This window comes from Canis lupus, chromosome X, assembly GCF_003254725.2.
Source record: "Canis lupus dingo isolate Sandy chromosome X, ASM325472v2, whole genome shotgun sequence".
NCBI classification, from domain to species: domain Eukaryota; kingdom Metazoa; phylum Chordata; class Mammalia; order Carnivora; family Canidae; genus Canis; species Canis lupus.
Window position 1 is genome coordinate 52,533,096 of NC_064281.1, and position 26,279 is coordinate 52,559,374.

General features: G+C 36.8%; 1 protein-coding gene across 5 annotated transcripts in view; it reads right to left on the reverse strand.

Moving 5' to 3' along the window:
- Nucleotides 1–26,279, reverse strand: part of OPHN1 (oligophrenin 1) — a 519,936-nt gene that overhangs the window by 171,305 nt on the left and 322,352 nt on the right. For all 5 annotated transcript variants that reach the window (XM_025466070.3, XM_035711487.2, XM_035711488.2 and 2 more), the window contains one exon: nucleotides 15,921–16,022. In XM_025466070.3, coding sequence (XP_025321855.1) covers nucleotides 15,921–16,022 — 102 coding nt within the window. The remainder of the gene's footprint in view (nucleotides 1–15,920; nucleotides 16,023–26,279) is intronic.

Here is a 26,279-nt window from a genome sequence, read left to right on the forward strand (position 1 = left end):
TGTCACATAACAGCATAATCATTTATGCAAGTCACTGCTTATGGACTCAACAAAATGCTAGAGCTAGGGAATAATTTAGCCATCAAGTTATGATCTTATTCCTTTATTTTACAGACAGGGAACTATAAGCCAAGAAAAAAAGTGATGAATGTGAAACTTCTGGTTTCTGGTCCAACAGTTAAAAGCTTGATAGCTATCTTACCTATCCTCACAAGAAAAATGATGAACAAGGTGAAAATTAACAACTCCCCTAAGAAACAACAGATAATTGAAATCAGAGGGAAAACAGTTGCCTCAAATACTGGACAGACAGTTGAAAATGGAGAATCAGAGCTTTCCAGAGCAAAAGCCCAAAAACAGAAAACTGTTACTGCAGCCAGTATCAAACTATCAGTTATTTAAGAATAACTCTCAGGGGAAAAAAAAAGAATAACTCTCAGGGGAAAAAAAAAAGAATAACTCTCAGGGCACCTGTGTGGATCAGTTAATTAAGCGTCTGTCTCACTCTTGCTTTTGGCTCAGGTCATGATCTCAGGGTTTTGAGATTGAGCCTGGAGTCAGGCTTCACAACTCAGCAGGGGTCTGCTTGAGATTCTCTCTCTCCCTCTGCCTTTCCCCAACCCTGCACTCACTCTCTCTTTCTTTGTCCCAAATAAATAAATAAATCTAAAAAAAAAAAAAAAGAATACCTCCTACAGAAATCCAAAGACAATAGGGTGTAATAGAATCAAAAATACCCGAGGAAATTTTGGCCTCTGAGAACAATGGCTAGAATAAATCAAGCATAGTCTAACAGCAAACTAAGCACAGTCTAACTCTGAGTTATATAAACATAAAACCTCAAATAAGGCATACTTATCTCAGTTCCTTTTACCTGGAACATCATGCATGGCTTTCAACAAAATATTACAAGGAATTCAAAAGGGCAACAAGACCAACAACAAAAACCAGTTTAAAGATAAACAACAAACATCAAAACCAAACTCAGATAAGGCAGAGATAGTAGATGGTGGAATTATTACAGCAGAAATTATAGGAAGGGTTAAGCATCTGCCTTTGGCTCAGGTCATGATCCCAGGGTCCTGGGATTGAGCCCTGCATTGGGCTCTCTGCTTAGTGGGGAGACTGCTTCTCCTTCTTCTTATGCCCGCTGTTCCCTCTGCTTGTTTGTTCTCTCTCTCTCTCTCTCAAATAAATAAATAAAATATTTTTAAAATACAAAAATATCTACATATGGGCATATCATATTCAAGAAATGAAATGTTGTAAGAAGTTCTTCAAGCAGAAGGAAAACTATGTGTATATAAGTGAGAAATACATATCAACATAAAGAAATGAGCACTAGGGAAGGAATAAATGAAGGCAAATAAAATCACGTTTTTCTTATTTTTAACTAACCTTGCATATAAGAGTTTGCCCAAAATAATTGTAACAATGTATTTGGTGATTATAGATTATTAAAAAGTAAAATGAATAACATTGATTTTATATGGGACTGAAGGGAGAAATTGAAAGTATTTTATTATAAGGTTCCTGTGCCACACGTGAAGCAGCATTATGTTATTTGAAAGTCCACATGGATTAATTGTAAATGGATATAGAAAAAAAGAATAATCACTAAAGAAAGTTTTTTAAAAAGTATAATTCATATGTGAGGAGAGGACAGAAAATGGAGTCATATAAAATTTTAAGTAAAAGAAAGAGAAGGCAGAAAAAATATTTAAGCGGACAAAAAAATAAAGGGCAGCAAACAACAAACAGGTAGGTGTTTGTCTAACCATATCAATCATTTTAAAGGTTAATCGTCTAAATACGTCAATTAAAAGTCAGAAATTGTCAGAGTACATAAAAAATAATAGTCAACTACATGTCATGCATAAGACACCACTCTAAATATAAAAGATATAGATAGTCTAAAAGGAAAGGTATGGAGAAAGATATTTCATGCTGACAGGAATCAAAAGAAAGCTGGATGAGCTATATTAATTTCAGAAAAATGAGATTTCAACGCAACAAAACCTGTCAGGGGAAAAGAGAAGCATAACATAATAATAAATGGTTCAATTATCTAAGAATATGTTACCCTTATTACATATAATAGGACATCAAAACATGTGAGGCCAAAACCTGACAGAACTGCAAGGAGAAACAGAAGAATCCACAATTAGAATTGGGAATTTTAGGAATGCCTGGGTGGCTCAGCGGTTGAGCATCTGCCTTTGGCTGAGGGAGTGATGATCCTAGATTCCCGGGATCGAGTCCCATATCAGGCTCCTTGCATGGAGCCTGCTTCTCCTCCCTCTGCCTGTGTCTCTGCCTCTCTTTCTGTGTCCCTCATGAATAAATAAATAAAATATTTCTTAAAAAGAATTGGAAATTTCAACATTTCTCCATCAGTAATTGAGGCAGAAAATCAGTAAAGACATAACTGAATTGAATAGCACCATCAAACTGGATCCAATTAACATCTGTAGAACACCTCATCCAACAATAGCAGAATACACCTTATTTTCAAGTTCACATAGAACAAGCACCATGATCAACAACATTCTGGGACACACAATACACCTGAACAAATTTAGAAGAATAGTAATTATACAAAGTATGCTCTCAGACCATGATTAAATTACACTAGAAATCAATAACAAAAAATTGCTAGGACCAGCCAAAATACTTAAAGATCAAGCAGCACATTTCTAACTGACACATAGGTCAAAGAATTCTTAAGAGAAATTAGAAAGTATTTTGAACTAAACAACAAAGAAAATGTAATGTAGTATTTGTGAATTCAGTGAAGGCAATGGTTACAGAAATGTTTATAGCATGAAAGGCATATATTAGAAATCTAAAATCAATAATTTAAGATTTCACCTTAGAAATTTAGATAAAGAAAGCAAATTACAACCAGAATAAGCAGAAGAAAAGAAGTAATAACACTTTTAAGGAAACCAATAAAATTAACAGGAAATCAATAGAGAAAATCAACAAAATAAAAACTGGTTAATTGGGGATCCCTGGGTGGCTCAGTGGTTTAGCGCCTGCCTTTGGCCCGGGGCGCGATCCTGTAGTCCCGGGATCGAGTCCCATGTCGGGATCCCGGCATGGAGCCTGCTTCTCCCTCCTCCTGTGTCTCTGCCTCTCTCTCTCTCTTTCTATGTCTATCATAAATAAATAAATAAATCTTTAAAAAAAAAACCTGGTTAATTGAAAACCAGTTCTTACCAAGAAAATTGGTAAGACTGTAGCCAGGTTAAGCAAGCAAGAAAGAAGACCTAAATTTAAACTGTCAGAAATGAAAGAGGAGTCATCACTACTGATCTCATGGATATCAAAAGGATAATAAAGATGTATTAATAACAATTTTATACTCTAAAATTTGATAACCAAAAAGAAATAAACCAATTCCTTGAAAGACACAATCTTCTAAAACTCACACAAGGTGAAATCACACAATCTGAATAGATATTTATTAAATGAATTAAATAAATAATTAAAAGCCTTCCAAAAAAGAAAGCACTAGTGAATTTTACAAGGTATTTTAAGGAAGAAATGATCCCAAATTTCTACACTATTCCATAAAATAGAAGCAGAGGGAATATTTCCTAACTCATTCTCTGAAGCCAGCATAACCCTGATACTAAAACAAGAAAAAAACATTACAATAAAGGAAAAGAAAAAATCAGTATCTCTCATCAACATAGATGCAAAAATTCTAAACAAAATATTAGCAAGTCAAATCCAGCAAGGTATAAAAAATTATATATAAAAAATACACATGACTACATGGGATTTATTCCATGTATGAAAGTCTGGTGTAACATTCAAAAATAAACTGATGTAAATCATCATGTCAACAACCTCAAGGATATAAATCATATGATCATACCAACAGACATAGAAAAAATATTTGAGAAAATCCAATATCCATCCATTTATGAGAAAAATGTTCAACAAACTAAAATTATATGAGAACGTCCTCAATTTGATAAAGAACATCTGCAGAAGTCCTACAGATAACATCATATTTTATGGTAAGAAACTAGATGCTTTGTCTCTAAGATCAGTACCAATTCCTACTTCAAATCATAGTGGAATTCCAAGCTAATGCAATAAGATAAGAAAAAGAGATAAAAAGTATATATATGTATGTGTGTATATAGGTGGTATATATATATATATATATATATATATATATATATATATATATATATATGAAGTAGTAAAACTAACATTCTTCATACATGACCCAACTGTGTGTGTAGAGAATCTCAAGAATCAACAAAAATCTGTTGGAACTAATAACTATGTAGCACAAGTGCAGGATAAAAAGGTGATATAAAAAAAAGTCAATTGTTTTCTTACATCCTAACAGTGGATAACTGGAATTTGAAATTTTTAAAAAAAGCTATTTGCATTAGAAGAAAATTTGAATACTTTGGCATATGAAATATGCATAAGTTCTATATGAAGAAAACTATAAAACTAATAAAGGAAATCAAAGATTTACATTAACGGAAAGATATTATTTATATGCGTAGAAATAAATATTATAAAAAGATGTCATTTCTTCACAACTTGATCTATAGATTCAATGCAATACAATTCAAAATCAATGCAAGCTATTTTCTGGATATCAACAAAGTGATGCTGAGGTTTATACAAAGAGGAAAAAAAATCTAGAAATGCCCAACACAATATTGGTAAAGAAGAATAAATTGAGGTATTGACACTATCTACCTTCAAAATTCCTATAAAGCTACCACAATCAAAACAATGTGCTACATGAGAGACTCCTAACTCTGGGAAACAAACAAAGGGTAGTGGAAGGGGAGGTGGGCAGGGGTATAGGATAACTGGGTGACGGGCACTGAGGAGGGCACTTGATGGGATGAGCACTGGGTATTATACTATATGTAGGCAAATCAAACTTCAATTAAAAAAATGTGCTACTGGTGACAGAATACACAAATAGAGCAATGAAACTGAATAGAATGCCTGAAAGGTATATTTATACATAAATATAGTCAATCAATCTCTGACAAAGGAGCATAGGCAATACAATAAAACAAAGATAGTCTTTTCAACAAGTGGTGCTGGAAAAACTGCACATCATCATGCAAAAATAAATGTATCTAGACAAACCTTACACTTTTTGCAAGAATTAACCCCAAATAAAGCATAGACCTAAATGTAGAAAGCAAAACTCTAAAACTCTCAGAAGTTTACTGAGGAAAAGAATTAAGTTACCATGGATTTGGTGACTTTTTTAAAATTATTTTTTATTTAAAAAATTTTAAAATCTAAGTATTAGTCAAAATACAGTGCAATACTGGTTTCTGGAGTAGAATTCAGTGATTCATCAATTACATACAACACCCAGTGCTTATAATAATAATAACAAGTGCCCTCCTTAATTACCATCACCCATCTAGATGATTTCTCACCCAAATTCCTCCATCAATACTGAATTTGTTCTCTATCGTTAAGAGTCTCTTATGGCTTGCTTCCCTCTCTCCTTTTCTCATATTCCCCTTTCCCATACGTTCATCTATTTTCTTTCTTAAATTCTACATATGAGTGAGATCATATGGTACTTGTCTTTCTCTGACCATTTCACTTAGCAGAATACACTCTACTTCCATCCACATAGTTGCAAAGTGAAATATTTCATTCTTTTGATGCCAGAGTAATATCTCATTGTGTAAATATACCTTTATCCATTCTTCAGTTGATGGACATTTGGGCTCTCTCCATAGTTTGGCTATTGTTGATAATGCTGCTAATAACTTCAGGTGCATGTACTCTTTCAAATCTCCATTTTTGTATTGATTGTTATCTCTCCTCTTTCATTCATGATTCTATCTATTTGAGTCCCTTATCTTTTTGGCAAGTCTGACTAGGGGTTTATCAATTTTATTAATTCTTTTGAAGAATGGTATCTTAGTTTCGTTAATCCATTCTACTGCTTTTTTTTTCAGTATCATTTATTTCTGCTCTAATCTTTATCACTTCCCTTCTTCTGCTGGCTTTAGGCTTTATTTGCTGTTCTTTTTCCACCTCCTTTAGGTGTAAGGTTAGGTTGAGTATTTGAGTCTGTTCTTGCTTCTTGTTCTGTACTACAATATACTTCCCTCTTAGGACTGCTTTTGCTGCATTCCAGTGGTTTTGGGCGGTTGTGCTTTCATTTTCATTTGCTTCCTTGTATTCTTTTAATTCATCTTTAATTTCCTGGTTAACACATTCATTCTGCAGTATGATGCCCCTCAACCTCCATGTATTTGAGGACTTTCCAAATTCTTTTTTTGTTGTTGACTTCCAGTTTCACAGCATTGTAGTCTGAAAATATGCATGGTATGATCTCAATCTTTTTTTTACTTGTTGAGGGCTGATTTTTGACCCACTATGTGATCTATTCTGGAGAATGTTCCATGTGCACTCAAAAAGAATGTGTATTTTGCTGCTTTAGGATGTAATATTCTGAATATATTTGTTAAGGCCATCTGGTCCACTGTATCATTCAAAGTCATTGTTTCCTTATTGATTTTCTGCTTAGATGATCTGTTCATTGTTCTAAGTGAAGTGCTAAAATCCCCTACTATTATTGTATTACCAAGGGTGAGTTTCTTCATGTTTGTTATGAATTGTTTTATATATTCGGGTGCTCCCAACTTGGGGGCATAAATATTTGCAATTGTTAGATCTTCTTGATGGATAGATAGACCCTTAATTATGGTATAATGCCTTTCTTCATCTCTTGTTATAGTCTTTGTTTTAAAATCGAGTTTGTCTGATATAAGTATGTCTATTCTGGCTTTCTTTTGACATCCATTAGCATAACAGATGGTCCTCCATCTCCTCATGTTCAATCTGCAGGTATCTTTAGATCTAAAGTGAGTGTCTTGTAGGCAGCATATAGAGGATCTAGTTTTCTTAACCATTCTGATACTCTGTCTTTTGATTGTTGCATTCAGGATGATCATTAAGAGGTATGAACTTAGTGCCATTGTGTTATCTATAGACTTGATGTTTCTGATGATGTTTTCTGGTCCTTTCCATTCTTTGCTACTTTTGTTCTTTTTTTCCATCCAAAGAATTCCTCGTGGCATATTTTTCCCACTCAGAATATTGAATAGTGCCTTCCACTCCGTTCTGGCCTACGAAGTCTGTGGATAGATCCACTGTGAACCTAATCTGTCTTCTTTTGTAGGTTAAGGATCTTTGTTCCCTTATTGATTTTATGATTCTTTATCTATGTATTTTGTGAATTTGACTATGATATGTCTTGGCAATTACCAGCTTTTGTTGAATTTAGTGGGAGTTATCTGTGCTTCTTGGATATTGATTTATGTGTCTGTCTCCAGATTGGGGAAGTTTTCAGTTATAATTTGTTTGAATAACCTTCTGTCCCTTTATTTCTCTCTTCATCTTCTGAGAGTCCTATGATACAAATGTTATTATATTTCACTAATTTGCTGAATTCTCTAAATCTTCCTTCATGGTCCATTACTTTGCTTTTCCACTTCTTTTTTGCTTCTTTGTTTTGCACAATTTTATCTTCTATATCACTGATTCACTCCTCTGCCTGTCCATCCATGTTTTTATGGCCTCCACTTTTTAAAATTTCTTTTTATTTGAATTCAATTTGCCAACATATAGCATAATACCCAGTGCTCATCCTATCAAGTGCCCCCCTCAGTGCCCATCACCCAGTCATCCTAACTCCCCGCCCAGCTCCCTTTCCACCACCCCTTGTTCGTTTCCCAGAGTTAGGAGTCTCTCATTTTCTGTCTCCCTCTCTGATATTTCCCACTCATTTTCTCTCCTTTCCCCTTTATTCCCTTTCACTATTTTTTATATTCCCCAAATGAATGAGACCATATAATGTTTGTCCTTCTCCGATTGACTTATTTCACTCAGCATAATACCCTCCAGTTCCATCCACGTCGAAGCAAATGGTGGGTATTTGTCGTTTCTAATGGCTGAGTAATATTCCATTGTATACATGGACCACAGCTTCTTTATCCATTCATCTTTTGATGGACACCGAGGCTCCTTCCACAGTTTGGCTATTGTGGCCATTGCTGCTATAAACATCAGGGGGCAGGTGTCCCGGCGTTCCACTGCATCTGTATCTTTGGGGTAAATCCCCAGCAGTGCAATTGCTGGGTCGTAGGGCAGGTCTATTTTTAACTCTTTGAGGAACCTCCACACAGTTTTCCAGAGTGGCTGCACCAGTTCACATTCCCACCAACAGTGTAAGAGGGTTCCCTTTTCTCCGCATGCTCTCCAACATTTGTTGTTTCCTGCCTTGTTAATTTTCCCCATTCTCACTGGTGTGAGGTGGTATCTCATTGTGGTTTTGATTTGTATTTTCCTGATGGCAAGTGATGCGGTGCATTTTCTCATGCGCTTGTTGGCCATGTCTATGTCTTCTTCTGTGAGATTTCTGTTCATGTCTTTTGCCCATGTCATGATTGGATTGTTTGTTTCTTTGCTGTTGAGTTTCTTAAGTTCTTTAGAGATCTTGGATTCTAGCCCTTTATCTGATAGGTCATAGGTCATTTGCAAATATCTTCTCCCATTCTGTAGGTTGTCTTTGAGTTTTGTTGACTGTTTCTTTTGTGTGCAAAAGCTTCTTATCTTGATGAAGTCCCAATAATTCATTTTTGCTTTTGTTTCTCTTGCCTTCATGGGTGTATCTTGCAAGAAGTTACTGTTATGGCCTCCACTGTGTTTCTATCTCAGTTATAAGATTTTTAATTTTGGCCTGACTAGATTTTAGTTCTTTTATCTCTGTAGTAAGGGATTCTCTAGTGTCTTCTATGCTTTTCTCAAGCCCAGTTAGTATCATTAGAATCGTATTTCAAATTCTACTTTAGACATCTTATATTGGTATTGATTAAGTCTCTGGTCATGAGTTCTACCTTGTGTTCTTCCTTGGGGTGAATTCCTTTATCTTGTCATTTTGTCCAGGAAATAAAAGATGAGAAATAACAACAACAACAACAACAACAACAACAACAAAACAAACAACAAATAACAAATGACAAAACAAAAATGCAAAAAGGAACGAAAAATAAAAAAAAAACAAGAAAAATCAAAACATAAAACAAGAAAACCAAGAAAACATAGATCCTGGTGTGTTTTGGTCTGCTTGTTAAAAGAATCTAGATCCCAATTTTAAATAAATAAATAAATAAATAAATAAGAAGTAGACTATATGAAATGTATATGCATAATTATATATAAGTATATATAATCTAAATATATGTTTTAAAAATTAATAACTAAAAAATTTAAAATAGGAATTGGAAATATAAGAAAATAAATGAAAAAATAACAAAAATAAAAGAAATAAAGAATAAAAGTAAAAAGAAAGCCCAATTATATTTTCCCGAGAGCTAAAGCTTTGCAGCACTCTGTGATCAATAAACGTGGTGCTAGCTAGGTGTTTGTGCTGGTCTTCTGGGAGAGAGTGCTGCACTGATTTTCAGGCTGACTTGTTTCAGTGGAAATGCTTCTGTAGGACACAGGGGTGTGGCTCTGGCCTCCAGTAGATGGTGCTGTTTTGCCTCCTGAAGGCTTTCAACAATGATCAGTTGGATAAAAATGGCAGCGCCCTGCTCTCTAGCCTTGTAGTTGAAAGTTTGTGCCCCTTACCCATCAGTGAGCCTGCACAGAGGAACAGTGAATCTTCTATTTGTTTCCCCTGTTTCCATCTGAACCCTACATTCACCCTGCCCATGTCTGACCCCTGCCCATGCATCTCTGGTGCATGACTGAGTTTCAAAACTCCAAATTTCAGGGACACCCATGGTGTGGACCTACACTGTTCCTCCATGGGAGGGTCTAACTAATCACCTTTGCCAGTCCAGTGCAGGAAAGCAGTTTCAGAACCGTGCAGTGGTTCAGAGTTTATAGCCAAAATTTGGCACCAAAACTTGCTGCTCTCTGTCACTTTCCTAGCTCCTATGCCTGGGAACAATGCCGCACCTTTCTGCAGCACCAACCTGTTCTTCCTGCGACCTAAGAGATCCTCAGACCACCCTGTCAATCCTGGGATTCTGTTCCTCTTCACCACCTAAGCATCTTTAATCCAGGCCTGTCCTCCACAGTAGTCCATTTAAAAGTTCAGATATTGCACTCCACTGTTTTTAATACTTTGTGGTAGCCTCCCTAAGCAGACTCCCCCCACCCCCCACTGCTACATCCACAGCTATGTCTTCCCCAAGTGAACTTCCACACCTCCTACCTTCTAAAAGCTAGTTGATTTTGTACTTATAGACTTACAGTTTTTCTTCTCTCAGATCTCTGACAGACTTCTTGGGTGTTCAGAATAATTTGATAACTCTCTAGCTCTGTTTAAGGGATGAGACCAGCTCAGGGTCCTCTACTCCTTGTGCCATCTTAACTCCTCTGGTCATAACTTTAGATATAACATCAAAAGCATAATCCACAAAAGAAAAAACTGATAAATTGAATTTCATTGCAACTAAAAATTTCTGCTTCGTGAAAAACTCAGTTAAGAGAATGAAAAGCCATATACTGGAAGAAAATCTTTGCAAAACACTATCTGATAAAGGGCTGATATCTAAAATAGACAAATCAGCAGCACTATCAACCATAGCCAAATTGTGGAATGAACCCAAATATCCATTAAGTGATGAATGGATAAAGAAGTTGTGGTGTATATAATATATATATAATGGAAAATTACTCAGCCATAAAATAGAACGAAATCTTGCCATTTGCAATGACGTGAACAAAGCTAGAGTGAGATTCTTAACTATTGGGAACAAACTCAGGGTTGCTGGAGGGGAGAGGGATAGGGGGATTGAGTAGATGAGTGATGGGTATTAAGGAGAGCACTTGTGATGAGCACTGGATGTCATACATAAGTGATGAATCACTAAATTCTACCCTTGAAACCAATATTACAATATATGTTAACTAATTAGAATTTAAATAGAAACTTAAAAATTCAAGTTAAAATCTTATTTTTACTGCTAGAAAGTTGAAATAAATATCTCTTACCCCGGGTGTGTGTGTGTTGAAGAAGAGAAATAGTAAGATAATCTTTTTAAAAAATAAAAAATTGAGATGCACCTAGGTGGCTCAGTTGGTTAAGCATCTGCCTTCAGCTCAGGTCATGATCCCTGCATTGGGTTTCTGTCTCAGTGGGGAGTCTGCTTCTCCATCTTCCCCTGCCTCTCTACCCCTCCACCCCCATGCTTGGGTGCTCTCTCAGATAAATTTTAAAAATCTTAAAAAATAAAAATAGAAATAAAATAAGACAAACAGCTCTTAAAATGCTACAATACGAAAACAATCCAAGTATAAAGGGCAAAATATTTGAACAGACACCTCACCAAAAGTGACCTACACATGGCAAAAAAGCATATGAAAAGATGTTCAACATCGAATGTCATTAGGGAAACAAAAAAAAATTTTTGGTGGGCAGCAAAACAAAGTTTACTGAGCGATAGTATTGAGTGATAGTACAAAGCTCCCAAAGAGGGAGGGGACCCAAAAAGGTTACCAAGAAAATGAAAATTATAATAGCAATGAGATAACAGTGCAGACCTATTAGAATGGCTAAAATACAAAACACAGACAACAACAAATGCTGACAAAGAGAGCAATAAGAACTCTCATCCATTGATGATAGAAATAAAAAATGGTACAGTCACTTTGAAAGATAATTTGGTGGTTTCTTACAAAACTAAATTTACTCTTACCATGCAATCCAGCAATTGTGCTTTTTTGGTAATTGCCTAAATTATTTGAAAAGTTATGTACCCAAAAACCTGCTCTCAAATGTTTATAGCAGCATCATTAATAATTGACACATTTGTGGGGCACCTGGGTGGCTCAGTCAGTCAAATATCTGCCTTTGGCTCAGGTCATGATCCCAGGGTCCAGGGAGGAAGCCCCACATTGGGCTCTCTGTTCAGCAGGGAGCCTGCTTCTTCCTTGCCCTCTGCCCCTCCCCCACTCATGCTCTCTCTGGCATGCATTCTCTCTCTCAAAAACAAAATCTTAATAACTGACAAAGTTGGGAGGAAGCCAAGATATCCTTTAATATGTGAAAAGATAAATAAGCTATGGTAAAACACTAAAAATAAGTGAGCTACTAAGCCATGAAAAGACAAAGAACCTTAAATGTAAACAGCTAAATAAAAGAAGCTAATCTGAAAATGCTACATGCTGTATAATTTCTACAACAAAACATTCTAGAATAGGCAAAAATATGGATCAATAGTTGCTAAGGGTTTGCAGGGTATGGAACAATGGAAGGATAAACAGGTGGTGCCCACAGATTTTTCTGGCAGTGGCACTATTTTGCATGATAGTGTCATGCTGGATTCATGTCATTATACGTTTGTCAAAACCCACAGCCCATCGATTGTATAAATGTATCTCACTAATGCAAATATTGATAGTAAAGGAAACTGTATTTTGGGAATTAGGGATATATGGGAACTCTGTACTTACAATTCAATTTTCCTGTAAACCTAAAACTGCTCTAAAAATAAAGTCTCTTAAGATAAAAAAAAAAAAAGTGACCCAGGGCCCACCAGATTATTTTTAATTGAAAAAGTGCAAAAACTGCATACTTGCTCTTTAGGAAAGTCACCAGGAATATCAATATAAAACACCAAACTTCTAGGACATTCCAGAAGCTTTCATTGTAAAGTCCTCCCTCCAAAAGAATAAAGTTTGGACTGTGTCCAGGGTTCCAAATCCCCAGGTTTGGGGACTCGAGCGATACTCAAAGAACTCAGCATATAGTCATACTCATGGCTAATATTTACTTTAGTTAAAGAATATAAAGCAAAATCAGCAAAGGGAAAAGTACATGGGATAAATTCTAGAGGAAACAAAGTGAACGCCTCCAAGTATTCTTCCTTATTACTGTCACACAGGACACATTTAATTTCCTCCAGCAACAAGTTATAACAACACATGTGAAATTTTGTCTACCATGGAAGCTCTTTAGACTCAGTACCCTAGGTTTTTACTGGGGGCTGAACAGAGGCACCCACTGCTAAGCATATACCAAGATTCCCAGAAGAAAATAAGATGTTCAACATAAACCACATTGTTTGTACAGGCAGTCTAGACACAGTGAGTCACTCTTACCATTTAGGGAAAATTTTATATCTGTGTAAGAAACTGTTCACTAGCCAAGTTCCCAGATACCAGCCAAGAGCTAATCTTGTAGTCGGATTTTTCTAATCATAGTAGATTCAGGCCAATTATATTAACTTTTTCTGCTTAGGAACATGACCCAGAATAGATGCAAAAGGAAGAAAACAAACGTTTGTAGAAGGAAAATGTCAGAAGACCCCAGATTATTCCAGTTTATGGAAGAAAAGTAGTCTTCACCTTTTCAATACTAACTATTCAGCAGTGAGGCTCCTGACTCATCAACCTGAAGCATCTCACATGATGTAATGGATATTCACCGAAGCACATATCAGGAGATTAGCTTCAGCTTTGTTGCAATCTGTGTAACCTTGGACAAAATGATTTCTAAGAACTTCCCTAGATCATGTCAAAGACCTCATTCAATGAAGTATATCTTTTTATATTTGAACCTAAAATATCTCTATCTTTTACTGGATCTATTATGCAACACATGGATCTATCCATTAAAAAGTTTTATTTTTAAAGGTTTATATATTTTAGAGAGAGAGAGAGAGAGAGAGCTAGTGGTGGGGAGGGGCAGAAGGAGAGGAAGAGAGAATCTGAAACAGGCTTCTCACCGAGTGCAGTGTCTGATGTGGAGCTCAGTCCCACGACCCTAAGATCATGACCTGAGCTGAAATCAGGAGTTGGCTTCTTAACCAACTGAGCCATCCAGGCTCTCTGCCATTGAAAACAGTTTTAGTCAATTAATTTCTTTCCTTCCTAGACCTTCCTTCCTTTTCTTTCCTAGACCCTCTCCCCTAGATCATTGCAATAGTTTTCTATATTGCTTTTCTTGCTTCCACTCTCCCTCCGGTCTAATTCATCTTAAAACCTCAGACAGTTAAAGATTCCTAAAACAGAATTCCACTTATATTGCTTGTACTACCAAAATCTCTCAATCCTCCCAGGGCCAATAGAGTTCAATATAAACTCCTAAGCCTTTTACTCTATAATATGGCCTCAAGTTCCCTGATCCTATTTTGTCTTTCACTACTCTCCAATAGTAACGAAAACTGTGGTTAAACCATTGTCCAAATGTACACCATGTTTTCCATTCTTGGGACCATTTCCCTCCACATGAGAGGTCCGTTTCTCCATTTCTATCTGTCAAAGACTTTATTTTTTGTTGAATGGGCACAGCTATTGTACCAAAACAAATCTCCACATCCAAATGTAAGTTTTTTATTCTCCAAATACCTTCCCACCTCTACAAGGACACCACATACACATTCATGTTACAGTATGTAAAAACTTCTACTTGTTTAAGTGTCATGTGTATTCTTATTTTAGCATTCCAATTATAAGCTGCAGAAGGACAGAAAGTATGTCTCATTGTCTTTCTAGTCTTGTTGCATCTAGCATAGTGTCTCTGGCATGTGATATGCATTCATGAAAACTAAGGAACACTATGGAATGGTGGCGTATTTGAACTGAAGTCACTGAAAGTCCATTAAAATAAGCTAATGTTGGAATATCTTGGGGAAAATGTAGAAGATCTGCTCCTGATCTACCAAATACAGCAGTAGTTTAACTTTATCCTCACGTGGATTCTGGAATCAGAAACATAGACTGAAAGGGACTCTAAAGATCATCAAGTACCACTCTTCTTTGACATATAGGGAAAATAAGGCAAAGAAAAAAAATGTTTTCCAAAGTCACACCATAAAAGACAAGAAATAACAAGTGTTGATGAGGATGTAAAGAAAAAGAAACCCTCATGTACTGTTGGTGGGAATGTAAATTGGTGAAGCCACTGTGGAAAGCAGCATGGAGGTTCCTCAAAAAATTAAAATTAAAATTATCATATGATTAAGTAATTCTATTACTGGGCACTTATAAAAAAATGAAAACACTAATTCAAAAAGATATATTTACCCCTATACTTATTGCAGCATTATTTATAGTAGCTAAGATATGGAAGCCACCTAAATATTCATTGATAGATGAATGAATATGGAAGATGTAGTTAGTAGAATATTATGCAGCCATGAAAACAATATCTTGCCATTTCTGACAATATGGGTGGCCCTGAGAAATATTAATACCATATAACTTTCTTTACTCACATATGGAATTTAAGAAACAGAATAAATGAATAAACAAACAAAAAGCAGAATTAGACCTATAAATACAGAGAAAAAACTCATGATTTGGCAAAGGGAAGGGGATGAAAACAATGTGTGAAGGGGAAATACAGAGAGATACAGTCTTCTGGTTATAGAATGAATAAGTCACAGGAGTAAAAGGCACAGCATAATGAATATAGTAAATAATACTGTAATAGTGTTGTATGGTGAAATTTTAAACCTTACATTTTATTGCTTACATAAACAGTATTTGTATATTCAATTATTTATTCTAAAGTCCAAAAAACAAACAAACAACAACAAAAATGTCATGTGAAGGGGTAGTGGAAAGGGAGGTGGGCGGAGGGTTGGGGTGACTGGGTGACAGGCACTGAGGGGGGCACTTGATGGGATGAGCACTGGGTGATATATGCTATATGTTGACAAATTGAACTCCAATTAAAAAAAAGTCACGTGAGTTAGTGGAAGAGCTATATCAAGAACTCTAGGCTCTTGCATCCTAGGCAAAGGTTTTAACTGTTAGCATTATTATTATAGTTGTTTCCTGCTGAGGTAGGGCAGGAGGAAAGGCTCGTAATAGGAAGATGCCAATGTTACCAAGGCACAACTACTAATGGAAGGTGGCTTTTTTGAACATACCTCTTGTAACTGAGATTCTTTCTTTTTGGAAGATAGATGTAAGTGCCGATCCAGCAAGGAATAAAACCTCTCACCATCCTTCTCAAATTTTTTTTTCCGCTCCTAGATATGGGAGAGAAAGGACACATTAAGATGTCTATAGCTTTTAATGCAGTTTGCTCAGAACTGAGAAGGACGGATGCAGTGTCCAGTTTCATGTGTCAGGTTTCCAATTTCTCTAGCCTCTGAGAAGAACAAAGAAAGAGAGAATTTTCTTTTGCATTGATCTTAGCAGTTTTAATTTCCTCAAATATAGCTCTGAACCATTCCACCTATACAAATGGCAGTTCATATTAGTACAGCTGAAGGCTCTGGGAGCTGCTGCTAAGAAAATTACACTTAAAATGGGCCTGTACACTTGTTACTTTTTCTTCTTCTCAATATTTTTCTCATTTTTTCACATGCATTAACTACTCATTCAATTTTTTCAAAGAATGAAGAAGGAACACAGTGATGAACTAAATATATGCCTTTAAAAGTCATATACAATGCACTTAGACAGCCTAATAATAAGTAAAATATTTCCAAGGCAATAGATACCTTGGACTGCCTCTATAAATGATGAGTTCTTTGGTACTGTTTAAGCATTTTAGTACTGTATATTAAAAGATGATGTTAAAAGTGAGGAAGCAATCCCGGGAAGTACAGCTGGAAAGCAAAAGTCAAAAAGTTTTAGAGAGGATGGAGGAGGACTCAGCCATCATTCTCCTTAAATATGAAATTTAATTAAATTCTCTCCCTTAGCACAACTGGAAGTCACACAGCTCCAAAGGAGCACTAACAATGCTCATTTGTCACACCCTAATACTCACACTCTGCAATCCTCTCAAAACCATACGGGAAAATTCATGTAAAAGGCCTGTGTTCTGTCACAGTAAACCCGAATTCACTGAGCACCTCAGTGTACCAGTTATTTAAAAAGGCAGAGCAAGAGACACACAGATAAAAAGAAGGGGAAAAAAAGACCTCACCCATGATTTATTTCTAGAGGCAATCTGTTACTAGGCAGAAAGCCAGGACAGAGCTCAGTGACCTCTGACCTGGAAGGAAAGTGCTTTTTACCAAAGGTAAAGTAGGGAGGAAGCTAACATTAACTGAGGCTTACATCAGGCTAGGCAATGAAGTAAGCATTTATAATACATTATTTCGTTTAGTCTTTACAACCCTGAGAAATAGATATTGTTAAAGAAGTTAAGGTTCAAAAAAGTGTACTAACTTGTCCATGGTCACATAATATACAGATTTATTTGATTTTTTCCACATAGCCAAATAAAGCCCAGATGATCATGAGAGGAATTACACTCAGGAGGCCTATAATTAACCGGGAAACCTTGTGAATAAAGCTCAAGTAGGTCTATAGCCATAGATCAAACTCATACCAAAACACATAAGATAGAAATTTTCACAAAAAACATACGTAAGACAAACTCTTCCTCCAGCTGATGAATCTATTTAAAGTAATAGTTGTTTGAAGAAAGCTTTAGGGCCAGAAAATGCCAGTGACCTCTCTAGGAACAGATAGAGTTCTGATGGTCACTTCCTCTAATTCCATTTTTAAAATAAAAATTATGAAATGTGATTCATATACCATAAAAATTCATCCTTTTAAAGTGAACAATTCACTGGTTTTTAGTGTATTTACAAAGTTGTGCAACCATCACTGCTAATTCCAGAATATTTTCATCACCTAAGAAAAACACTATATCAATTACCAATCATTTTCTCCTTTTCACAACAGTAGGTAAAAGAAGCCATAATTTAATTTTTATGTCTATGGATTTGTATATTATAGAGATTTCATATAATTCTATTCATACAATATGTGATCATTTGTATCTGTCTTCTTACATTTAGCATAAGTTTTTAAGATTCATCTGTGTTGGGATGCCCAGGTGGCTCAACAGTTGAGCATCTGCCTTTGGCTCAGGTCATGATCCTGGGGTCTTAGGATCAGGTCCCACATCAGGATCCCCACAGGGAGCCTGCTTCTCCCTCTGCCTATGTCTCTGCCTCACTCTCTGTGTCTCTTATGAATAAATAAACAAAATCTTTTTTTAAAAAAAGATTCGGAGGCGGGGCAAGATGGTGGAAGAGTAGGATCCCCAAGTCACCTGTCCCCACCAACTTACCTAGAAAACTTTCAAATCATCCTGAAAACTTATGAATTCGGCCTGAGATTTAAAGAGAGAACAGCTGGAATGCGACAGTGAGAAGAGTTCGTGCTTCTATCAAGGTAGGAAGACAGAAAAAAATAAAATAAAATAAAAAAGCATCAAAGGGGGAGGGGCTCCCGCGAGGAGCTGGGGTTAAGGTTGGGCGGTGAGTGCCCCCAGGACAGGAAAGCCCAGGCTGGGAGAAGCAGGAACCTTACTAATCTTCCTGGATGGAAAGGTGCTGGAAGGGAACTGGGGCAGGGTCCCAGGAGGGGCAGTGGAGCACCCACGTTCCCGGGGCCAAAAACAGAGGAAGTGCACCCCAAAGGAAAGCGCACCACACACCACGGGCCAAGCTCCCTAAAGGGCTAGAGTTCACGCCTGGCACACCCAGGGAGCAGCTCGGGTGGCATCTCAGGTGGCAGCTCCGTGCAGAGGGGGTGGCGTGGCCCCAGAAGCATGATTCCAACGGCAGGCCTAGGAGCCCAAGGCACCGGGGGACAAAGCCCAAGATCTGGCGTTCCCCTTGGGACAGGCAGAGGCCGGGGCACAAAGGACAGTGAGGATGCTTCTGCCACCTGGCGACCCGGAGCTGTGCAGATCAGCGCCCCCCCCCCCCCCGCCCCCAGAGCATCCAGGTCCCTGTGGAATGGGAGAATATGGTAGTTACTGCGTGAGGTGACACCAGGGCTGGAGAGCTGGCCGCACCCTCTGTTGTTCCTCCTGGTGTCACCTTGTACCTGGGACTGAGCAGGGGCCTCGCAGGATAAACAGCTCCCACTGAACCTTGCACCTGGCAGGGGGCTGGGCAGCTCCCCCAGGTGCACACACCTGAGAATCAGCACAACAGGACCCTCCTCCAAAAGACCAGCTGGAAAGACAGGGTAAGAGCAAGTTCCTGACCAAGCAGCACTGGAACGTTCTAGAGGAAGTCAAGGTACTTACAGTATATAGAATCAGAGGATACCCCCCCAAGTTTTTTGTTTTTTGTTTCTTTGTCCCCACACCTTCTTTCCCTTTTTTCATTTTTTCAGTACAACTCGTTTTTAACCACTCTGCACTGAGCAAAGAGACTAGAAGAAGGAACTCACCACAAAACAAAGAATCAGAAACAGAACTCTCTCCCACAGAGTTACAGAATATGGATTACAATTCAATGTCAGAAAGCCAATTCAGAAGCACAATTATGAAGCTACTGGCAGCTCTGCAAAAAAGCGTAAAGGAATCAAGAGACTTCATGACTGCAGAATTTAGATCTAATCAGGCCAAAATTAAAAATCAATTAAATGAGATGCAATCCAAACTGGAGGTCCTAACAACGAGGGTTAATGAGGTAGAAGAATGAGTGAGTGACATAGAAGACAAGTGGATGTCAAGGAAGGAAACTGAGGCAAAAAGAGAAAAACAAAGAAAAGATCATGAGTATAGGTTAAGGGAAATAAATGACAGCCTCAGGAGGAAAAATATATCTTTAATTGGGGTTACAGAGGGCGCCGAAAGGGACAGGGGTCCAAAAACTGTATTTGAACAAATCATAGCTGAGAACTTCCATAACTTGGGGAGGGAAACAGGCATTCAGATCCAGGAGATAGAGAGATTCCCCCAAAAAGGAATAAAAACCGTTCAACACCCCGACATTTAATAGTGAAACTTGCAAATTCCAAAGATAAAGAGAAGATCCTTAAAGCAGCAAGAGACAAGAGATCCCTAACCTTTAGGGAGAGAAGTATTAAGTTAATCGCAGACCTCTCCACAGACCTGGCAGGCCAGAAAGGGCTGGCAGGATATATTCAGGGGCCTAAATGGGAAGAACATGCAGCCAAGAATACTTTATCCAGCAAAGTTCTCATTCAGAATAGAAGGAGAGATAAAGAGCTTCCAAGATAGGCAGAAACTGAAAGAATATGTGACCATCAAACCAGCTCTCCAAGAAATATTAAGGGGGACTCTGTAAAAGAAAGAGGAGATCCAAGGAAACAATCCACAAAACAGGGACTGAATAAGTATTATGATGACACTAAATTCATATCTTTCAAGAGTAACTCTGAACCTGAATGGGCTTAGTGACCCCAGCAAAAAATGCAGGGTTTCAGACTTGATAGAAAAGCAAGACTCATCTATTTGCTGTCTATAAAAGACTCATTTTAGACCTAAGGACACCTACAGCCTGAAAATGAAAGGTTGGAGAACCATTTACCATTCAAATGGTCCTCAAAAGAAAGCAGGGGTAGCCATCTTCATTTCAGATGAATTAAAGTTTATCCCAAAGATGGTAATAAGAGATGAAGAGGGACACTGTATCATACTTAAAAGATCTATCCAAAGAGAACCTAACAATCATGAATATTTATGACCCGAATGCGGGAGCTGCCAAGTATATCAATTAATAACCAAAGTTAATACATACTTACATAATAATATACTTATACTTGGTGATTGAATATAGCGCTTTCCACAATCAACAGATCTTCTAAGCACAACATCTCCAAAGAAACAAGAGCTTTAAATGATACACTGGAACAGATAGATTTCACAGATATTTACAGAACTTTACATCCAAACCCAACTAAATACACATTCTTCTCAAGGGCACATGGAACGTTCTCCAGAATAGACCACATACTGGGTCACAAATCAGGTCTTAACCGATACCAAAAGATTGGGATTGTCCCCTGCATATTTTTAGACCACAATGCTTTGAAAATAGAACTAAATCAAAAGAAGAAGTTTGGAAGGATTTCAAACACATGGAGGTTAAGGACCATCCTGCTAAAAGATGAAAGGGTCAACCAAGGTCAACAAGGAAATTAGAGAAGAATTAAAAAGATTCATGGAAACTAATGAGAATTAAGATACAACCATTCAAAATCTTTGTGATACAGCAAAAGCAGTCCTGAGGGGGAAATGCATGGCAATACAAGCATCCATCCAAAACTGGAAAGTACTCAAATACAAAAGCTAACCCACCTAAAGGAGCTAGAGAAAAAACAGCAAATAGATCCTACACCCAGTAGAAGACAATTAATAAAGAATCGAGCAGAACTCAACGAAATCGAGACCAGAAGAACTGTGGAAGAGATCAACAAAACTGGGAGTTGGTTCTTTGAAAGGATTAATAAGATAGATAAACCATTAGCTAGCCTTATTTAAAAGAAGAGAGAAAAGACTCAAATTAATAAAATCATAAATGAGAAAGGAGATATCACCACCAATACCAAGGAAATACAAATGACCTTAAAAACTTATTACAAGCCGCTTTATGCCAATAAATTAGGCAATCTAGAAGAAATGCACGCATTTCTGGAAAAACACAAACTACCAAAACTGGAACAGGAAGAAACAGAAAACCTGAACAGGCCAATAACCAGGGAGGAAATTGAAGCAGTCATCAAAAACCTCCTAAGACACAAAAGTCCAGGGCCAGATGGCTTCCTAGGGATATTCTATCAAACGTTTAAAGAAGAAACCATACCTATTCTACTAAAGCTGTTTGGAAAGATAGACAGAGATGGAGTACTTCCAAATTCGGTCTATGAGGCCAGCATCACCTTAATTCCAAAACCAAAGACCCCACCAAGAAGGAGAATTATAGACCAATATCCTGATGAACGTGGATGCAAAAATTCTCAACAAGATGCTAGCCAATAGGATCCAACAATACATTAAGAAGGTCATTGATCATGACCAAGTGGGATTTATCCCTGGGATGCAAAGCTGGTTCAACACTCGTAAAACAATCAATGCGATTCATCATATCAGCAAGAGAAAAACCAAGAACCATATGATTCTCTCGATAGATGCAGAGAAAGCATTTGACAATACACAACATCCATTCCTGATCAAAAGTCTTGAAAGTGTAGGGATAGAGGGAACATTCCTCAGCATCTTAAAAGCCATCTATGAAAAGCCCGCAGCAAATATCATTCTCAATGGGGAAACATTGGGAGCCTTTCCCCCAAGATCAGGAACAAGACAGGGATGTCCACTCTCACCACTGCTATTCAACAGAGTACTGGAAGTCCTAGCCTCAGCAATCAGGCAACAAAAAGAAATAAAACACATTCAACTTGGCAAACAAGAAGTCAAAGTCTCCCTCTTTGCAGATGACATGATACTGTACGTAGAAAAACCAAAAGACTCCACCCCAAGATTGCTAGAACTCATAAAGCAATTTGGCAGTGTGGCAGGATACAAAATTAATGCCCAGAAGTCTGTGGCATTTCTATACGCTAAAAATGAGCCTGAAGAAGAGAAATGAAGGAGTCAATCCCATTTACAATGGCACCCAAAAGCATAAGATACCTAGGAATAAACCCAACCAAAGAGGTAAAGGATCTATACCCTAAAAACTATAGAACACTTCTGAAAGAAATTGAGGCAGACACAAAGAGATAGAAAATTATTCCATGCTCATGGATTGGAAGAATTAATATTGTGAAAATGTCAATGCTACCCAGGGAAATTTACACATTTAATGCAATCCCTATCAAAATCCATGGACTTTCTTCAGAGAGTTGGAACAAATCTTCTTAAGATTTGTGTGGAATTAGAAATGACCCCAAAGAGCCAGGATAATTTTAAAAAAGAAAATCATAGCTGGGGGCATCACAATGCCAGATTTCAGGTTGGTGTTATGCTATATGTTGGTAAACTCAAATCCAATTAAAAAAATTTTTTAAATTAAATAAAAAATAAATAAATATTCATGTGTGTTGTAGCAAATATCAGTTCTTCATTCCTTTTTCATGGCTGAATAATATTTGATTGTATTGTATACCACATTTTCTTAATAAATTCATCATTTGATGGGCATATGGGTTATTTCCATTTCCTCAGTAGTTATGAGTAATGCTGCTGTATTACATGTACATGTAATTCATGTACAAGATTTTCTGTGGCATATTTTCAATTATTTTCAGCATAATATATATATAAGCAGTGGAATTGCTTAACAATATGAAGTCTTCTGATTCATGAACATAGGAAATGTTTCTATTTATCCTTCTACTTATGTAGATCTTACTTAATTTTTCTACTAATGTTTAAGTTTTAAATGTATAAATCTTACACATTTTTTGTTAATTTATACGTAAGTACTTCAATATTTTGGTGCTACTACAAATGGGAGTTTCTTTTATTTATAATAAATTTATTTTTTATTGGTGTTCAATTTACCCACATACAGAATAACACCCAATGCTCATCCCGTCAAGTGCCCCCCTCAGTGCCTGTCACCCATTCACCCCCACCCCCCGCCCTCCTCCCCTTCCACCACCCCTACTTCGTTTCCCAGAGTTAGGAGTCTTCATGTTATGTCTCCCTTTCTGATATTTCCCACACATTTCTTCTCCCTTCCCTTATATTCCCTTTCACTATTATTTATATTCCCCAAATGAATGAGAACATATAATGTTTGTCCTTCTCCGATTGACTTATTTCACTCAGCATAATACCCTCCAGTTCCATCCACGTCGAAGCAAATGGTGGGTATTTGTCGTTTCTAATGGCTGAGTAATATTCCATCGTATACATAGACCACAGCTTCTTTATCCATTCATCTTTCGATGGACACCGAGGCTCCTTCCACAGTTTGGCTATTGTGGACATTGCTGCTATAAACATCGGGGTGCAGGGGTCCTGGCGTTTCATTGCATCTGAATCTTTGGGGTAAATCCCCAACAGTGCAATTGCTGGGTCGTAGGGCAGGTCTATTTCTAACTCTTTGAGGAACCTCCACACAGTTTTCAGAGTGGCTGCACCAGTTCACATTTCCACCAACAGTGTAAGAGGGTTCCCTTTTCTCCGCATAAATGGGAGTTTCTTAATTTAATTTTCAGATCATTTCATAGTGTTTAGATATACAATTTATTGTTGTATATTGATGTTGTATCCTGCAATCTTGGTGAACTCCTTTACTAATTCAAATTGTGTGTGTGTCTGTGTGTGTGTGTGTGTACAATTTAGGATTTTCTACATATAAGGTGAAGTAATCTGCAAATAGAGATAGTTTTAGTTCTTTCTTTCCAATCTTGCCTAATTATCTTGGCTAGAACTGCCAGAACAATGTCCAATAGAAGTGTTAAGAGTGCATATCCTTGTCCTCTTAATAGTAGAGGGAAAGATTATACTCTTTCACTATTATGTATATGATGTTAGTAATGGTTTTTTTTTTTTAAATATTTGTCATTTATCAGGTTGAGAAAATTCTCTTCTATTCCTAGTTTGTAATCATTTTTATCTTGACAGGGTGTTGGATTTTGCCAAATGCCTTCTTTGTATTGAGAAGTTCATGTAATTTTTTCCCATAGACTATTAATATAGTATACAGTACTGATTGATTTTTTGGTTTTTAAATGTGCCATTTAATCTAGGGACAAATCTCACTTGGTTACAATATATAATTATTTTTATATGTTGTTGGATTTGATATTCTTGTATTTTGCTAAGTTTTAGATCTATACAGTAGTACACCCTTATCCACAATTTCAGTTACTAAAGTCAACCAGAGTCTAGAAGAAGATGATCTTCTTCCTGACGTAACATCAAGTCAATAGTAGCCTAAAGATATGTCACAATGCTCGTGTCATTCATGTCACTTCATCTGATCACGTAAGAATTTTATCATTTCACATTATTACAAGAAGGGAAGAAGGGTTAATAGAGTACAAAAAGAAATTTTGAAAGAAAGGAAACCACAATCTTATAACTTTTATTTTAGTATACTGTTTTTTATCGTTCTGTCTTATTTTTAGCTATTGTTGTTAATCTCTTACTGTGCCAAATTTATAAATTAAACTTCATCATATGTATTTATGAATAGGAAAAAATATATATATAGCTTGGTACTATCCATGGTTTCAGGCATCTACTAAGGGTCTTAAAATGTATTCTTCATGGATAAAGGGGAGCTGCTCTATTCACAAGACATACCAGCCCATAGTCATGATTTCTTGTTATGACTTTGGTTTTGATATCAGGATAATTGCCTTATAGATGATTTGGGAGGTATTTCCTACTTTTCTATTTTTGGAAGAGTTTGGAAAAGGTAAGTGTTAATTCTTTAAATATTAGGTAGAATACCTAGTGGGTCTGGTTGGTCCTGCACTTCCCAGGACTATTAGTCTATTAAGTTTTCTATTTCTTCTGGAGTTCACTTGCATTTAATTCCCCTAATGTCAACAATCAGTGACATCAGCCCACTGCTTCTGAAACATCCCAACATTGGTTAAAAAGAACTTTCATTTCAGGGACAATTCGAGTGTGAAGGCCAAATGCAGCAGAAGCTCTGATCAAGAGTCACTGTCCATCCTCAAGTTAAAATGTTGCATTAAGACATTTGTTAGACTGATGAAGAAGGAAAGGAACTCCTTTATATTGAGAATACATCTTTGCCAAGCAGGATGTGAGGTTATGTAATGTATACCACCTACCAACTCTGAATGCTAGGTTTAACTTTTACACATTTTCTTATTTAATAGAAATTTATACAGAATCAGAGACTGAATAGAGAAAACAGACCCAGGAAACTTATAGTATTACACACATAATACCCAAGTGATCACTTAAGAAAGATTCATGTTTGAGACTTTTATTAAAGTCTTTTTATTCAAATTATTATATAGTTCCATGTAGTAGGTTAAAACAAGCAGATATGCCCAGCCACCTTCCTCTTATTTCCTCTTCTCTAGAAATAACCTCTTTTGACTCTAGGCCAATTATTCTAGTGTTTATTTCCATATTGTTAATATCTAAAAATAAATATATATCGCTATTATGAATTTTTAAGTTTTGTGCATTATCTATTAACTTTAAAATAAAGATGAGGATTTAGCACTTTCTTCTCCCCATCTCATTACCACCACCATCTCCTTTGTCCTCCAACCCCAAATCATTTCCTGATACTTCCACTATACTTTTATTGCAGTTTTGCTGTACTACTAGATAACTATCAAATCATCCTAAATACCCTAGAAATTGACCTAACCACAGGCAAAATCAACTCCACAATGAAAAATAGTGACGATGCCACATGAAAGAAGATAGGAAGAATGGAGATGTGTTTTGGAAGAGGAACAGATCATGGCTGCTGCAGTCACACAGAAGGGTGAGAGACACACTAGCATACAGGGGAGCTCACAGGGAATCTAAGTCCCTATAGCAACTGGCT